Source organism: Rhinolophus hipposideros (assembly GCF_964194185.1).
Source record: "Rhinolophus hipposideros genome assembly, chromosome: 8".
Lineage (NCBI taxonomy): Eukaryota > Metazoa > Chordata > Mammalia > Chiroptera > Rhinolophidae > Rhinolophus > Rhinolophus hipposideros.
The window spans coordinates 94,501,123-94,519,137 of NC_138054.1; the positions used below are offsets into that span (position 1 = coordinate 94,501,123).

At 64.9% G+C, this 18,015-nt stretch overlaps 1 protein-coding gene across 1 annotated transcript in view; it reads right to left on the bottom strand.

The window, feature by feature from the left end:
* PLCH2 (phospholipase C eta 2) overlaps positions 1-17,021 on the bottom strand; it is a 37,348-nt gene extending 20,327 nt beyond the window's left edge. The window contains exons 1-4 of the mRNA XM_081054888.1: positions 16,854-17,021; positions 5,508-5,654; positions 3,257-3,500; positions 2,969-3,098 (exon numbers count right to left, since the gene is read on the bottom strand). Of these exons, the coding sequence (XP_080911014.1) occupies positions 2,969-3,098; positions 3,257-3,500; positions 5,508-5,654; positions 16,854-16,896 (564 nt within the window). The 5' untranslated portion in view covers positions 16,897-17,021. The remainder of the gene's footprint in view (positions 1-2,968; positions 3,099-3,256; positions 3,501-5,507; positions 5,655-16,853) is intronic.
* Positions 17,022-18,015: the final 994 nt, after the last annotated feature.

The following is an 18,015-nucleotide window of genomic DNA, read 5'->3' on the forward strand; positions in this document are numbered from 1 at the left end:
TGGCGGGGTGCAGGTGGAGGGGTACAAGTGAGACCTGGTTGGGGGCGGCTCCAGGCAGGGCAGCCAGGGGCCAGCACCAAGGACAGCGCCGCTCACTTCCCCACAGGCCCTTGAGAGGGTCTCTCCTTTTGTGGCAACACAGTCTGGGCGGCAGGAGGAGGATGCCAGGTCCCTGAGGCCCCTCTGAACCAGGAGTGTCACCAGAGAGCCACGTGGCCACAGCCACCCCCATGTCACCGTCCCTAGTGAGGGTAGGGCCCCGGGAAAGCTGTGAGCTGTGCTCCTGGCTGCAGCTGTCCCCGGGTGCTGTGGCTTGCCCGGTGGGGCCCCAGCGTCTCAATCCAGGACCCGAATGCCCATGCTGGGGGCCTGTGCCAAGGCTGGGACGAGGCCAGCTTGGGGTGAGGAGCTCAGCTCAGAGCCATGAACTGGGGCACGCCCGATGCCAGCCGAAGGTCTGGAGTGTCTGGGTTTGAGGGCAGCCCTGTGACCAAGAACTGGCAGGACAGACAGGCCAGAGGACACAGCGCAGGTTGAAGGGCCCCTTTGGGACAGAGCCAGGCTGGTAGCCCCCCCAGGGGATGTGGCTGGAGCTGGGCAGAGGTGCCTGTTCATCAGGCCCACAGGGCAACCTGGGCTCCAGGGGCCTGTGCCGGAAGCACAGCAGGGCAGCTGCCTACTTGCTGCCCAATAGCTGCCCCCGGCAGTGACTAAAAATGAAGAGAACTTAAAGGACGGAGCCGAGCCCCCAGCCCCACAAACACCTCTGGCAGCACCTGGCTGGGAGCCAGCCCAGGGAGCTCAGTAAGCAGTGAGGCCCGAGGGCCTCACTGGGCCTCGCCCATCGCCCACTGTCGTCTTAGACCTAATGACACTACGTTCAGGCCACATTAACCCACCACATCGGCCTCCCTGGTCAGGCAATTCCAGGCGGCAGAGACGATTCTGACATTTCTGCACAACCAGGTTGATGCTACTCTGCCTGGCTGAGGTCAGCCTCCCTCCCTGGGCTCCGAGCGCCTGCAGCCACGCCCGTGAGCAGGGAGTTCCAGGCGCTCAGGAACAAGGCCACCTCCGTGGCTCCAGGCCAGCAGCCCCCCACTCACTTCTCCCCAGAATGAGTCCAGAGCCCATGCTGCCTGCCGGGCCAGGTTGCAGAGCCCGACCCCACTGCTCAGGGCTTCCTTGGGGTGGCTGGACGCCTGGCACAGCCGGGCCTGGGCAGTCCAAGGGGAGCCCCTCATGTGCCAGAGGGGGCCCGAGAGGCCCAGCGCCCTTACAGGAGGGGCAGGCGGAAGTGGGCTTCCTAGAGCCCCCGACAGGGGGCATCTTTAAGCCAGGACTTGGTGCTGGACCATCAGGCCCAGGAGCCTGTGTGCACTCAGGGCCCATTCCACGAGGGGCCCTTCCTCTACTCCCACTTCAGATGCCCACCTGGACCCCTCATCGTAAGCCAGCCTGGCCCGTGGCGCCTGGCACAGCCGCACCACTCTGGACGGGTCTGCTGAGCCCAGAGCTGCCCATGGAGGCAGGGCAGGCAGGGAACAGGTGGGGGGGCTGATCTGAAGGCCTGAGCCATCCACCAGGTCCTGACTGCCCAGGCAGGCCCTGCTCCCTCTGGGGTCTTCAGGAGGGGCCCCGTGAGACCCCCCAGTCCTCACCAGCGTCCCTTCCCCATCACACAGAGAACCACGCACTCTGAGCCCGTCAGCTCTCCTCGCTCCAGCCAAGCGCAACCACCTGTCTGTCGTGAGAACCCCGGCAGAACCACTAAAGGCCCCGCCTTGCAGGCTGTCAGGCCATGCGTGTGTGTGTGCATGCTGCACCTGCTGACACGGTATGTCTGTGTGTGCCTGTGTGCCTGCGTGTGCAGGTGCGTTTTCAGGCGCAGGACCTGGTTCAGGCTCTTGGAACCCTCTTTCCAGGCTGCAGCAAGATAATGAGTTGTAAGGACAGGGGCTGCCCCCTGCGCGTCCCCACTTTCCTGTCCCTGCCTGAACTAGAACCTGCTGACACGGCGTTCCTGCTCCTGCCGAGCAGGGGTTCCGGGAAGAGAGAAACTAATTACAGACAATAAAGCCTCCGCTCAGCTGAAGGATGTGTTTTAATAACTTCTACCACCAGGATGGTTGGGGACTGGTAGGCTGCTCAGGGCGGGTGGCCAGAGCTGCTGCCCGTGAGAGGGCCAGGGGGGCACCGGGGCCACACCAGGGCGGGTGTGTCCATTAAGGCAGGGAAGTTATGGGGGTGGGACGGGAGTGCAGCTTCCTTTGGGGGGTTTTCCTCACTGACACAACGTCCACCCCAAGTGCCCAGCCCACTAGGGGCCCAGGAGCTGCTGCAGGGTGTCCAGCACAGCTGCACGGTGCCCAGCACAGCTGCACAGGGCCCAGCACAACTGCAGGGTGCCCAGCACAACTGCAGGGTGCCCAGCACAGCTGCACAGGGCCCAGCACAACTGCAGGGTACCCAGCACAGCTGCACAGCGCCCAGCACAACTGCAGGGTACCCAGCACAGCTGCACAGCGCCCAGCACAGCTGCTCGGGGCCCAGCACAACTGCAGGGTGCCCAGCACAGCTGCACGGCGCCCAGCAAAGCTGCTCGGGGCCCAGCACAGCTGCACAGGGCCCAGCACAGCTGCTCGGGGCCCAGCACAGCTGCACAGGGCCCAGCACAACTGCAGGGTACCCAGCACAGCTGCACAGCGCCCAGCACAGCTGCACGGTGCCCAGCACAGCTGCAAAGAGGCAGCAACGGCGGCACCCGGCTCATCGCCCCCCCCAGGCCAGGGCGGCTGGCCAGGCTGCGACCGCTGCCCCGTGCTGCAGCTCAAAAGGCATTGCCCAGGACCCTCTGCAGCGCAGGCAGGGCCATCCTCTCCGGGACACACCCCCTGGCCCCACGGAGCACTGTCTCAGGGTGCTGTCTCCTCCGGCCTGAGCCCCCGCAGGACCCCAGCCGCCTCACCTTGAACATCTGCTTCACCCTCTGCCGGGGCAAGTTCACGTTCAGCTTGTGCAGCAGCTGCAGGACCTCGCTGACACTCAGGCTGCCGTCCCCGTTCTTGTCAGCCTCATCAAACGTCTGCTTCAGCCACTTGGGCCGAGTTAGGGGCCACCACGGGTCCAGCAGGGCCAGCAAGCCCACGCCACCCAGCCGAGCACCCCTTCCCTCTCCCCATGCCCAATGTGTGGCCCAGCCAGGGGCAGAGCCCCTCCCCCCAGGTCCCTGGGTCACCCCTGTGCCCAAGGATATTGGTCCCTGGTACGCTGGCGGCGGGCCAGGCTGTCCTCATCGCTGATGCCAGCCATGAGGTAGCGAAGGCCCGTGATCCAGGTGCGCGCCTCGTCGCCACTGGGCGAGACCAGGTCCAGGGACTGGCGCGGGCTGCCGTGATAGATGCTGAAGCAGCAGTTGGGGTCGAAGCTGCCGTCCGGGTAGCGCTGGAAGATCTCGGACTGGCGGCCCTCACTCACCTCCTGGATGGAGTCGATGGAGACTGCAGGGGGTGGGGGCACCGGTCACAGCCCTCCCCAGGCCAGGCGCCCCCCACCCCAGCCCAGAGCACCCACAGCCACAGCTAAGTCCCTGAGCAGCGGGCGACGCTGGTGTCCATCTGGGATTCCCTTCCCATCTGAGGTTGGAGACCCTCGGGGTAACAGAAGGAAAAAATGCAAACGTGCTGGGGTGGTGAACCCGCTGCCACTCTGCTCTGACCCTGATGTCCATTCCCCCTACCTTTACGTGTGAAAAAGCCACCCTCCCCAAAGAGGGAGGGGGCCGCCTCCCCCCACTCAGCCACCGGGTGTCTGGCCTCTGCATCTAGCCGAGATTGCAGAGGGAGGCGACCCAGACAAGCGAATTCCATCCATCATGCTCCGGCCAGGTCATCTCCCCATTCGGAGAGGGCAATTGCTGGCAGGCACGGCGCGATCCTGTGGCCACCTCCGTAATAAGCTCTGGTACCAGTGTGGGGGGCAGAAGTGCTGCGGGGTCCTGCTGGGCAGGCGCCAGCTCAGGTTCCATTACCGGCCACAGCGCCTGGGCCTCAAGGAGCCTCCGTTCAGAAGCTGAATGACCATGAGCACATCAGCTCAGAAGGGCGTGTTTAGGGTCCATTCCCATGCACGTGGCAGGCCCCTCACAGACATACAGGCACAGGTAGCCAGCACCCGCTCTGGGAGTCAGCACCCGGGCTCTGCACAGCCGGGCCCCCATGCCCTCGCCCCTGGCGCCCATCTCCCCTGCTCCCTTGCAGACTGTGGGCCCTCTGGGTGCTGTCGTGTCCAGAGCAATAACGGGGCTTCCCCATCGTGTAGTCAGGGGCGTCCTCACTCCTCTCCCCACCTGCCCATGGAGCCGGCCCTGCCTGCCTTCCCCAGCTCTCCATGTGTGCGCAGTGCACAGGGCGGTTCTGGGTCTCCAGACGAGGGGGCTGACAGTCAGAGAACAGCTGTCCCCGTCCCTCCGACCTGGGGTCGAAGTCAAGTCAGAGTCGGCTCTAAACACCAACGTGGTCTCCCCGCCCCCCATTCTAGACATCAGGTCTCTGTCCCATCACCCCTTCCCCAGAGGGGCCTCCCTGAGCCCCCACCACCACGCCCCCCGTTTGCCATCTTGTGTTTTCGTGAGGCTGTCCTACCTTCAGGTGGTGACACCCACCCCACCCTCGAAGGCCAGCTTCTCGGCCAAGTTCCCAGGATGCCCAGTGCCAGGAACAGTGCGTGGCCCAGAGTGGCGCCCTGGACGGGGCACAGGCCTCCTCCCGTCTGTGCAGCTCACCTTGGCGCCAGCTGCCTGGGCCCAGAGGGCAGCCCCAGCCCCTCCTCCAGGATGCCCTCCCAGAGGGCTGCACAGCATGGCTCTCTCCTGGGCCCCCCGCCGGGGCCAGCAGTGCCCTTGGCAACTGCTAGGCTGATCCCTGCCCTGGCAACTTGGGTCTCTCCCATTGGCAAAGCCAGAAGAAGGGCTGCACACACCTGCCTCCCGGCCCATAGGACTCTTATGTGTCGCTTCCTGACCCGGGACCCCCATCCCTGTCCCTGCCATGCACCCTCAGACACCGACACTGTCCTTCCGCCCTCTGCACAAAGCCTCCCTGCTCAGGACCCCTCCTCACTCCCGGCAGCCTTGTAGCCTCCACACCCCCGTGCAAGCGTCTCACCCAAGCTGCCTGGGCCAGAAGTGCTGCCCTCAGTGCGCCCAGCCGGGTCTCTCTGTGCTTACGGGAGGTCTTATTTCCCCAATTAGACTGAAGGTCCTTCTGTCTCTCAGGCCAACACGTCATGTGGCTGGGAGCTGGGGCTGCTCGGTCTCCTCCGAGGCCCAGCGGGCTCTGCCAGGCGGGCAGCAGGGCCTGGGCCCCAAAGGACAACACCTTGACCCCTCTCCACCCAGAGGTCACCGTGGAACCGCAAGGCCAGCTGAACCCGCACACCAGGCCTGGAGCCCCCTGCCTGGAGGGCTGCTCTGGAGGTGCCCCTGCCGCGCCGGGAGCCCCACTCACTCTTGGCCTTCTCGTTCTTGCGTGAGGGCCGCCAGCGGATGCAGGAGCGGTGCTCGTCCAGGAAGTAGAAGCGCATCAGGCCCTTGGAGCCGCCTCGGAGCTTCACCATCTGCGTCCCCGCCTGCATGGCGCTCATGCATGTCTCCACTAGAGGCGCAGATGGACGGCCGGGAAGGACAGAGGGGGCCGGTGAGCGCTGGGGCAGACCCACCACTCACCGCACCTGGCCCCCCACTCCCATGTGCTCCAGGGGTGTGGAGACCACCTGTCCGCCCACCAACTGCCCCCTAGGGGCCGAGCTCAGACCCCCAGGGCTGCCTGCACCCCCAGGGGCTGGCCCAGCCACACACCCAGTCTGGGACCCTATTCAAGGGCCAGAGCTCATGACGAGAAGCAGAGCGATTATGCCCAGCTGCCCTCTGCCACCCTCCCCGATGGCCTTGAGCCTGCGGGCCAAGTGAGGCCCGACAGGACTGGCCACTTGCCCATCCCACCGTCCACCATCTAGACCAGCCCCAGCAACCACCATGACCTGCCACAAAGCTATGACACACACAAGGTGACACAGGGTCACGTGGCTGAGTCCGCTCTCAGGAACCCTCGTGCCAGGAACAAAGCAGGTCCTGGGCGGGCATCAGGTGGGCGGCCATCCCCTCATGATGCCCAGGCTGGCCGGCTGGCCCCGCCACAGGCTGCCCCCGAGTGCCCACACCCCCTGCCTGGCACGTCAGAAAAGCTGCCTGCTCCTGTGTGCAACAGGATGGCACTGTACACCTGAGGCCCCAGTGAGGTGGGGTGGGGGCCAAGGCGCCGCCCAGGGGTGCATATCTGGGAACGTGTGACACGGGATCCGGGATCCGAGCTCCAACCCACACCCTTCCCCCGACCTAGGGGCCCACCTGCCCTCCCCCTCGCCTTCTCTGTGCACTTGACCTCCTGTCTGCAGCCTGCATGCCTCCCAGGTCCCAGGGGAAGGGATGCCAGCCAAGCAAGACAGCGGCTCCCTGGGGCTGGGGAGGCTGTGGGCAATGGGGGGCACTCTGACGGCCATCATGTCAGGCGCCAGCACTCTGGGTTAAAGGGACGCTGCCCCAAAGTTCCAGGGACCGCCCCCACCCACCCCTACCCCTTCACCAAAGTTCCAGAGCTGCCTGAGGACCCAGCCAGCACATCCACCAGGCCACGTCCTCAGCCCACCTTCCTGCTGCCCACCTGTGCTTCAGCCTCTAGGCCCCGAAGGGAGGTCAGCAGACGGGGGATGCTGCTGGAGCCACATGAGCCCGGGAGAGAGACCCGAGGGGGCAGGAGGTTCCAGGTTTGCAGGGGAGGGGTGGCCCCATCAGGCCTTTCACAGCCTCCAGGCCCCAGTGGCCCTGGGGCTGGGGGGGGCTCCGGCCAGGGAGGAACAGGCAGTCGCTGCCCCTTACCTAGTGGGCCAAGCTGCCACCATGGGGACACGGCCACGCTGCTTCCGACCCAGAGGAGGGCCTCCGCCAGGCAGGCCACCGTTCCCTTGGCCTGGCTGGAGGTCGATGGCCAGGGGACAGACATCCCTGGTATGATGACCAATGGTGGGCTCAGGGAGGCCCGAGAGGGCCGGCAGCCCCCAGCCCACCTCAGCAGCAGGTCAGGAAGGTCAGTGGTGGGCAGCACGGGGGCTACATGAGGCCCCCTTCTCTCTCTTCTCCTCCTCCTCCTCAGAGCCCCCCGAACCCCCTACAGGGCTGCTCCCAGGCCCCTCTGGCATTGGCCCGACTGTCACCTGCTGTCCCAGAGGGCTCCCAGGCCAGCCCACCCACCCACCAGGGCCACAGACAGATTCCCAAAGCAGCAGCGTGGCAGGGCCTGTGGGTGGGGGAGCTGAGCGTGTCTGCCCACCCCACTCATCCTTTGCCCAATCCCCTGTGCTAATCCAAGCCAGATCCAGTCCAGCTGGTCAGAGGATTTAGGCCAAGGGAACTCCCAGCTGGGGACCAGGAGGGGACCCACAGGCAGCAATGTCATTTGAGGCCCCAGGCCTTGAGCCCCCAGATCTCGCTGAGTAACAACAGGCAGGACAGACAGGGGCCTCCTGGGAACCCAAAGAGCACAGCTGTAGGGCCTGGGGTGGTGGTCCTCATGGGACCACCCTCTGGGGTGCACTCTCACACCCTGCGGGAGGTGGTCTCCCCACTGTCCTCCCCATGCCAGACACCCAAGGCTACTGCCCACTCTCCCTCCCGGCCTGAGTCCCAGGAGAAGCCTGGGCTCTCACCCCAGCTCTCCACCCACAGGGAGACCTGAGGGGCCCAGAGCTGGGATAGGACCCAGTCTTGTCCCCCAGCGCTCAGCCCTCTGTGGGCTAAAGACTGGAATCAAGTGAGGCAGGGCTGTCTGCCCAGGCCTGTCTGGCCCAGGGATGACCCGGGCACTGAGCCCCTTTGTGTCTCCCAGCACTGGTTGGAGGGTGCAAGTCCCCTGAGCCTGGGTCTAGCACGCCTGCCCCCCTCACCCAGCTCCAGACCCCTGGCAGTGCAGCCGCAGCCGAGGACCAGTCCCCCAGCTTGACCTTTCTGGGTGGGGGCAGCCCCTTGCCCAGGGCACCTACATCACTGATCCTGCCCTGGCCGGCTGGGTGGCCTGAGCCCACTGCCCTCTCCATGACCGACCTGGCCTGGGGACGAGGGCTGGGCCCAGGGAAGGGCTAACCGGACACAAGGCCACACCAGTTAAGGCCCAGACGAGGGTAGTACAGAGGGGTGGCCGACAAGCAGGAGAGTCTAAGAGGAGGGCACACCTGCCTCTCGTGGTCCAGGAGCCATTGGGCACCACAGGCCACCAGGGCAGGCCAGTGGGGCAAACAGATGGCCTGAGGCCTGAGGGGCAGAACACAACCCAAGGTCACAGTAACTGGCTTCAGTGGGGACTGACTGCTCCTTCTGCCTCTGGGACCACGCAGCCCCAGCCCAGCCCGTGCCCCTTGCCCAGGTTCCACAGGGGCAGCACAGGTCCCCATGTCCCATAAACGTGTGGCAGTGCTGGGCTTGGAGGTAGGCAGTCCACTCAGGGGCTGTCCTCAGGAGCCCCCTCCTCCCTGCCATAAACCCCAGAGCGCGGGGCTGGGCCGGTAGCTCAGGCGGTTGGAGCTCCGTGCTCCTAACTCCAAAGACTGCTAATTCGATTCCCACATGGGCCAGTGGGCTCTCAACCACAAGGCTGCCGGTTCAGCTCCTCGACTCCTGCAAGGGATGGTGGGCTCCGCCCCCTGCAACCAAGATTGAACAACAGCAACTGGACCTGGAGCTGAGCTGCTCCCTCCACAACTAAGACTGAAAGGACAACTTGACTTGGAAAAAAAAGGCCTGGAAGTACACACTGTTCCCCAATAAAGTCCTGTTCCCCTTCCCCAATGAAATCTTTAAAAACAAAAAAACCCCAGAACTCCTGGGCCGTGCAGTCCCACTCTGGCACAGAGGGGAGGAGCTGGGGCCCAGGCCACAGAGGTCCCCAAGGGGTCCAAGGTCGGGGAGGGTGGGAGGCGGAAGCCTGAGGAGAGAGTGATGGGTGTGCTAGGCTGACCACGGAACTGGACCCCACCCGGCTGGACCTGATGTAATCGACTCAAGGCCAGTGCAGAGCCCAATGAACAGCCTTTGCCAAAGGGGCTGTGACTGGCCCCTCGCAGGAGGCCTTTCCTCGTGGGATCGTGGGATTGGATTAGGAGCCATTAGCCTCTGGAAGTGAGGCCTGGGTGTCCTCAGGAAGATGGGCTGCCAGAGCCCCTGACAGAATCTCCACCTGCACTGGGGAGCTGGAGGAAGGGAACCAGAAACCCCACGGTCCGAGGGCCGGCCTAGACGTGGTCCAATGGCCCATGCTCTTAGCGCCCTGGGCCAGCTGATGCTCCCAGCCCTCCCCTCCTGCGGTCCCGTGGTCATTGACCCATCCCAGCAGCCGTCCCACCATGACACTGGACCACTCCCTCCCACCCAAAAGCCCATGACTCCTAGAAGCCAGGTCTGTGCCTTCCTTCCCTGCACCTGGCCCCAGTCTGGGAGTGCTCTCACTTCCCACCCCCACCCCACCCCACCCCCGCCCCAAAGCTCCTAAGCCGGCCACTCCCTGCCCTCTTTGGGCTCTCAGCCATTAGCTGATCCACTGGTCACCTGCTGTCAGCCGGGAGCCTAGATGCCCCCCATGCCCAGGCAGGGTTCAGGGAGGGGCACAGACCTGCACTTCCTGAGTCCCCCTCGGCTGCCCCAGAAAGTAAGCCTCTATGGACCAGGCAGATGAAGGTCCAGCTAATCCAGCCTGACGCAGGGCTCTGCCGGCTAGCAGGACCCAGGTGACCCCCACCCCACCTCTGACGCTCCCTGAGACAGGTGGACGCAGAATTGTAGGTGCTGTGCAAAGCTGGGGTGCCCCAGGGGGTGCTATGTCTGTCACCCTCACACTGTTAGGGCAAAGGCCATGTCCCAGGTGACTGCCAAGCTGGGCTTGAACCCACAACAGGCCCCAAACCCCAAGCCCACATGGCTCAGGCCCCAAAGCAGGGGGCAAGGGTCCCCTCCCTTCCCACCCTTTCCAGCTCCCACCCCACTTCTGCACAGCTTCTGACAGCCCTAGGTCTCAACAAGCGGACAGGGCAGAGTGCCTATTAGAGCCAGGGATGGGGGGCACCCCACCTCCCAGCCTCCACCAGCTTCCCATTGGCCCAGGTAGGCAATGCCAGCCAGGACCCCACATCCACATGCAGTCACCTGAGCCAGCCCCACTCTCTACTCTCTCACAGTCACACTCAGGGCCCAGGGCCCAGCACCTGAGAAGAACCCCCCACCCCACCCACGTGCTGCCTGAGAGCAGACCCCAGCCCACACCAGGAGGGAGAAGGGCCCAGCCCCCACTCCGCCCAAAATGGGGTCACAGAGGGGCCCCTCGGGCACTTTTCACGCCAGGGCCAGGCTCACAACACCCTACCCCACCTGGCAGTTTGCCCCACTGCCCGGGGCCCACCCCCACCCTCACCTGCCTGCACCAGCCGACCTGAGTGCAGGGTGGGGATGGACGCGGCAGCACCGCTCAGCTCTCACGAGGCCGCAAGACCCAGTCCAGGCCCACACCCTGGGTAAGGCACCTCCTGCTGCAGCGCAGCCTCCAGCCCAGACACCTGACACGGCTGCCAGGCCAGCTGCAGCACGGGGGCCCTGCAGGCTCAGACGGGAGCAGAGCAGCCACACCTGGCCTCCGAGCCGTCTCACCTGACCCCACCTGAACGATAGGCTACATGAGAGGCTAGCTGGCACCGGGACCACCATACCCCCAGGCCAGGACAGGTGGTGCCGGCAGACCTGGTCAGGAAAGGGCAGGAGGGCCCGTGGGGGAGAGAGGTGCCCCAGCCCCACCAGCTGCCCCCGCCCCTTCCTCCCCACACTCACCCACACACAGCAGCGGCTCTCAGCCCTCCCCGAACTCCGTGCTTCTGGTCCTCGTCCCGTGACCTGAGTGATGCCTTCACAGCTCCCCAGGACTGCCTCTCGCCTGCCCGACAGGCCCCCACACACTATCTGCACACTGTGTGACCCCCAAAGGTATCCCTGAGCGGGCCCTCTCCAGTCCTGTCCAGCTCGGTTCCTTCACTCGCAGGGACCCGCCCTCAGCAAGCACTCGAGGATAGGTGAGCATAGGCTGGATTCCTAGTGCCAAGGCTACCAAGCCAGCTCTGGGAGATGACACGGAGCCAGCCTGGTGTGGTGCGGCCATCACTGGAGCTACCAGGGCTGTCCAGCTTTCTAGGGCTTGGCCACTGGCAGGCAGCACCAACAAAGCTCCAGCTGCAGACCTGGATGAGCCTGGCACACGCATGTGCCCATCACAGACAAGTGGACATGTGGGGCCACCCACCAAGGGAAGTGGGGAGGAGGCATAGGGAGGGCCTCAGAGACCCCACAATGACACCCAGAAGGGGGGTACTCGTGACCCTCCCAGCCAGCGTGGCCCCTGAACAGTGGCTGAACTGCTGACCTGATAGCCTGGCCTCAGCAGCCACTAGGAAGGAAGGGGAGCCCTGGGGCCATCCTCCCCTGTCTGCCGGCCTCAGTTCCCCCATCTGCAGGAAGGTGCCCCCAGCTCTTCGCTCCTTTCTTCCCCAAACCCTGCAGAGGACGGCGGCAGCGGCCTCTGAACACGGATGGCAGCTGCTCCTGGGAGGAAGAGCCCTTGCTGTCAGGAGCTGGGAGCACTGGTTTAATTTTGTTTTTATAGAGGAGATGGATCTTGTCCTAACACAGCAGGCGACAAGAGGCCAGCGGCATGAGCATCTCCACCTCTCCCCCGGGGAAGGCTAGAAAATCAATTTAATCTTCCAACAAATCCCACAAAGTACACCCACGGGCCTCGCGAGGCAAGCAGAGCAGGCACTCACGCAGGCAGACCCGAGAGGCTGCAGCCCCCCACCCACCGTGGGTGCAGCACGTGCACGCCCTGATTCACTCCTCCCTCCATTGAGCAAATACGCCTGGGGAGGTGGGTGTGGGGCACCCCCCCTCCCTGGGCTCCTCCCCCTACCAGTAGGCCCTGCTCATTCACCTCCAGCCCCTTCTTCCTCCAAACTTCTCTGCCTTCCTGAAGACAGTTAAGCGGGCACTTCCTGTGTCCACTTTGCGTATTACGTTCAGCAACAGTGGCACCCGCGAGGCAGAATCTCCTGTGGCCCTGCCTGTGCCCTGGGCCTGGCCCTGCCACAGCCCTGCCCCCGGCTCCCTGGGGTCCCTGGCAGCAGCCCGAGCTGTGGGCCCAGCTCAGCACACAGTAGGCGCTCAGACCCCTCGGGTGGAGACGAGGGAGAAGAGGCCGCCCTGCTCCAGCAGCACAGGGACCGGCCAGTCCGTGTCCAGAGCCTCGCAGGAGGGAGGGACAGGCCCACACACAGATGGCCGAGATTATTTAAACGTCTGAGAAGCAGCTCGGAACGTCTGGGTGCCTCCTCCCCAACTATTTTTATTTTATCAGAGAGTGTGAGTCGGCTGCTCACACCCCTCCCACAGGACCCCAAGTGGCTGTGCCCAGTACCTGGGGACATAGGAGCCAGGGCTGGCCTGCGGGGTCCACACCAGTGCAGTGGAGCCTGGGGGGGGCGGTCGCTTGGCAGGGACGGCAAGGTCTTGGTTGACCCCAGACAAGCCTGGGGGAGGGCTGGGGGCCCACAGTGGGAGCGGGAGGCCCTCGCCAGGCTCTGCTGGCCAGGATGTGGCCTTTTCCTCCCGCAGAGCCATCTCTGCGGGCCAGGAGGCCCGGGCTTACCACAGCAGAGATGCGAGTTCTGTAGCAGGGGGCCTGGCCCCACCTGGCCCAGCTGGGCTTCAGGACACCAGAGGAGCCCGGGGCCAGGCAGCCAGGCTTTGTCTGCCCTGTGGGCTACTCCTGGCCTGTGCAGTAGACCCCAGGGAGCCAGGAACGTCGTGTACCAGAGGGTGGGAACAGGCTCTGGTGGCCAGCCATGCTCTGTCCCCCACGCCGCCCAACCAGCCCCAGGCCTGAGCCTGCACCTTCCACCTCTCCACCGAGGTCCTTGGGCACTCGTGCTCTAGGCAAGGATGGCAGCAGCCTGGCCCCTTACTAGCTGGTGGAACTAGCTCCTACCAAGCAAGGGCCCGAGGGACCTTTCTGTCCCATCACCTAGCAGGGAGTCATGGGCACAGCCATCTGGGCACAGCTATTCCAGCCCCTGCAGCAGTGGGCATGAGTGGACAGGATGTTCTCTGAGACTGGGGGCGTCCAGGGCCCAGGGCCCTCCCCCTGGAGAAGCCCCTTCCAATGCAGTGGGCTCCCAAGTGGTGACCAAGCCTGCTGAGCATCACAGGGCTTCAGCACAGCGGGGTCCCAACAGCTGGCCTCCTCTGCCTGCCTAGCAGAGCCAGGGCCTTCCTAAACTTGGCCTCCGTGAGAGCCCCTCCCGGGGAGCTCTCCCTGGCCCCCTTGCTCCGTTGTCCCCACCTCAGCTACCTGGTGGCGTTAATCACATTTGACAGTCCTGCGGGAGAGGCTGCTATTAATAGGTGCCCGCAGCCTCCTGCCCTCACAGGTGCCCAGGCTCCCGCGTGCTGGGGGCTCCTGCCAGGGCTCCAGGGCTCACTTCCCTGCACTCACAGGGCGCAGGCCAGGCCGGATGAGGCTTGAATGAGGGCTGATGTGTGCCCACCTTGGCCACAGCTCCCTGGAGGGAGGTGCCCAGCCTATGAGGGGACAGGCCCCAGGGACCGCCCAGGGAGTGGCTAGAGAGGGAGAGAGGCTCGCAGCCGGCAGGAGCGGCTGGGGGTGGGGGCACTTTCCTGAAAAGTCACCAGATGGAGCTCAGCCTGCCTGTTGGGAGAAGAGGAAACTCCCACAGGGTGAGGGAAGGGGGCTGCAGCTCCCAGGGAGGGGTCCTTGTGGCTTTGTTGGAGCTGGCCCTGCCCCCAGTGTACACCATCCTGGCCAGCAGGGGAGGCTGGGCAGCAGCTGGCAGGGCTGGATGGCTGGATGGCCGCCGGGCAGAGAGGGCAGAATGGGCACAGAGCCACGCGGGAGACAGGAAACAGAAGAAGGTTGAGCCTGTGGCTGTTCTCAGCCCCTTTGGAGGCAGCGGTCCTGAGAGCCCGGTACCTCGGCACAGAGAGGGTATTCTGGAAACAGGCAGGCCTCCAAGTCTGACTTCCTAAAGTTCCCCCACCTAGGGTAGGACCCCCCCTTGCTCCCCTGTCTGGGGGCTGGGCCAGCTGCCTGTCCCTGCCTCCTGCCCCAAGGTGGGCCCTCCCTGGGTCTCCCCGACCCCCTCCATGCTGTTCCCCCACATGCCCTGCTGCTGACTGGAGGAGAGCTCAGGAGGAGCAGCCCGCACCCCAGACAGCAGTCAGCCCCACCACAGGGGCCTGAAGGCCAGAGAGGACTTCCAGACGAAACAGCAGCTCAGCTGACGGGGGCCAGGCCATGTGGAGGGAGACCACCCTGGGCCACTTGAGGTGTCTGCAGGTCCCTGAGGGGAACCCCAGGACAGTGTGGCCCGCTGTCTCTGACTCGGGGACCCCAGCAAGGTTCCTAAGCATGTGCCTGCTGATGAAACCTTCCTCAAGCAGCCCCCCATTCCCCGCCCTCGGCACACAGAGCTTGAGGGGTCCTCGGGGCCTGCGCACCACTTGGACAGGTGGTCAGTGCAGCTTACTTCTCCCTTTGGCCACCCATCCATGACACAAGCCCCATCCTGGGGTCATCCAGGGCACGAAGCCCCTGGTTGGTGGAGGCCCCGTGTGGGGGCGACCCAGGTGGGCGACTTCCTGCCCCCCAGCTCCCCAGGGCCAGAGAAAACCTCCAGTGCTGGGGATGTCCACTGCCCCACTGGGAGGCCTGTGCCCATGGCATTTCCACACAGGAAGTTGGCCCAACCAGTGGGAGCCCACAGGCAGGGTGAGCTGGAAACAAAGTCCCAGGAAGAAACAGGCACTTCCGATTCCTCAGCCCTCCTCCAAGCCCCTCCCCTGACAGCCCTGGTGAATGTGACTGGAGCGGCTGGTACCAGACACAGCCCGTGAGTCCCCCCTCACCCACACCCCTGTCCCAGGAGAGGGACACTTCCGGGCAGGCGCCCATCCGCCAGCTTTTCAGGAGAAAGGTGCCAGAAACAGTCAGACCTTCGTCATCAGCTCATTAGCTGTGCAGATGGAGGGCCGGACCCACAACTCCAGCCATCTGCTCCGTCCTCAGCTACACATCTGAGACTGTTCTCTCCCCGGGAGGGGGGGCGCCCGCATGCTCCTCCCAGCTGATAAGGGACCCCTCCATGCCCACTGTGCCCTCAGTTCAGTGCATGAGGGACCGAGGCTGAGCGCACAGTTGCTCCTGCCGCTGCCACCTCCCTCCCCTCCCCAAACCAGGTCTCTTCCCTCACTGGCTGCAGATGCTGCGTGAGTCAGGTCTCCCTGGACCCTGGGCCCCTGGGGCCACATGGCAGCAGCCAGTCCCTCCGAGGTCAGAGGTCTGATGCAGGCTGGGCCGGCCTGGGGCTGTTGACTCCACATTGCTCTCTACAAGCCAACCAGACAGGAAGGTGCTGGGCCAGGCCCTGCCCAGGGGCCAACACGGGTGGGGGCTGTGCTCAGGGAGATGGTGTACTCGGGGCTGGCCAGAGCACACAGCCAAGCCCGAGTGTCTGCACCACCAGCCCATGTCACCTGCCATGCGGTCCTCCATTGATAAAGTGCATCTCAGGGGGGGAGGGGGGGGACAGCCGCATGGCCAGGTGCACTCACTCTGAATGCTCACAGCCACCCCGTGAAGGTGGCCCCACACTGTCCCTCTTTCATACGCGGCTCAGAGAGGGTTGGTGCCCTGCTTGAGGCCACACAGTTCATCAGAAGCACTGCCAGGAACAGCGCCTCAGTCTGCTCGGCAGTGAGGCTCCTTTCCTACACATGCTCCGCAAGGCTCCCAGCCCCTCCCCTGTGTCGACGTCAGTCAGAGGGCAGAAGGCACCGGGTCCAGGACAGCTAGGATTCGGACAAATCGCCAGAAAGCAAACTTCTCCTCTCCTTGGACCCCCACCCTCAGCCAGGAAGTTCTGCCGCTGGCTGGCCCATCACTCCTGTGACGCTGGCCCCCTTCCCTCTCTGACTCTCCCCACCCCTGGCCCAGAGCAAGGGCTGCATTGGGGGCAGACAGAGACCCTGCCTTGGAGACGCTTCCTCTCCTCCGGCCCCCACAGAACCAGCCTTGACACCACACACCCGGCCCCTTCTCGTGCCCAAGCTCCTCGGTGCCAGGCAGTCCTGGGTAGCCTCGGAGAGCTCCTGCCACCCCTGCCAATCTGTGCTGTCTGTTCAGGACAGTGCCCGGGCCCCCAGGTCAGGACAGCGTGACAGATCTAAGCAAGAAATCCGCTTGGGAACTGGGCCAGAGCCTTGAGGGCTCAGCAAACCCCTCAGGGAAAGGCGGCGGCCCTGTCCATGGTGCTGCCCGGCACAGCCTCACCCCCACACACAATACTTGGCCTGGGTCTGACCAGGCGAGCCCCCAGGGTCCCACAGGCCAGTACACCCCAGACATAATCCCCCTGACCGAGGCTGGCATCTGCAGGGGGCGGGCTGGAGGTCAGGAGGCTGTCAGCTAGGCTTGGGGACACCTCTTCCTGCCGCCCCTCAGGATTGTGTCCACCCTCCTCAGGAAGAAGCCAGCACAGGGGGACCGGGAGGAGGGGGTCCTCCCAGAGACCCCTGGGGTGGGGGTCAAGCACTGGCCACGTGGGTTCCGTGGGTCACTGACGGGCAGCTCAGCACTGCCATGGGCTGCCTGCAGGAGTGACCACAGCCCCCTTTCTCCAGCGCCTCCTGCCCCCCTTACCTTGGTCCTGGCTGAGCCCACCAGGGTCCCCGGCCTCTTCCATGGCCCGCAGGCGCCACCCCTGTCGCTACCGGCGCTGTCGGAGGGGCCAGGGCCACAGGCTGGCCCCACGTGTCCCTGTGCCTGAGCCCAGCCAGGGAGCCCAGCGAGAGGTGCCCATGCCTGAGCACATCAAAGGCACTGCCGTGAGGCCGCTGGGACCGCCCCTCCCGCGGGAGCCCCGCCCGCCTTAACCCCTCACAGCCTGCTGGGCGAGGTGGAGGGGTGGAGCTCAGAGGCTGCGAGGGGGTGGGGGGGGACTCTGCTCGCTGTTCCCGCTGGGGCTCCAGCGACAACCCTGCCCCCTGCCCTTCTGCCCTCCTATCAGCTGCACAGCACCCCCCCAGCTGAATATCCCCCATCTGGCAGCCCCCACTCAACCACGGGTGCCTCTGATCATTACAGACAGTCTCCCCTCAGGCCCCTTGGGCTGGATCCAGGATACGCCACCCCACCCCAGGAGGGGCTCCCAAGAAGCCCCAGCACCTCCAGGCTATGGTGACAGTCCACTGGCCGCCCCAGTCAGAGGTCGACACACAGGGCATCACAACAGGGTCCAAGAGCCCAGCCCCTTCAGGTCCAAGCTCCCTGTGCTCCCTCCCTGCCCCCAACGTGTCCCTTAATGAGAGTTCTGCCGAAGTCCCTGGGGCCCGAGGGGGTGGGGGCTGTTAGGGTGCAGAAGAGCCCCTGGCCCCAGCTCACTGCCCGGCCAGGCAGGGAGCAGAATTGGGGTGGGGGCATGAGCTGAGCAGCCCCCGCCAATCCCGTCCCTGGCCATGCCTGCCTCTTGGGGGTGGGGTGCGTGTTCTGGTTTGACCTGCTGTTTCCGCATCTGAGGGAAATAACATTTCCCAGATCAAGAAAAGAGATCTCCACCCTCGGGCACTGTTTTGAAAGCTGCCGCTTCTGCCCACAGCCCAGCTGATGAAACTGACCTGCAGCCCAGAGGGTGGCCTGGGGAAGTATATGGGGACAAGGGAGTCTGCGTGTCAGAGAGTTTGACACCAGCAGGCAGGCAGGCAGGAGTCTCACCCCAAGGTGTGCACACCACCTGCCAGGTGAGGCCCCCAGGTGTGGAGGAGGAGGGAAGCCACGTCAGCTGTCTCCACCTCCGCCTGGATCC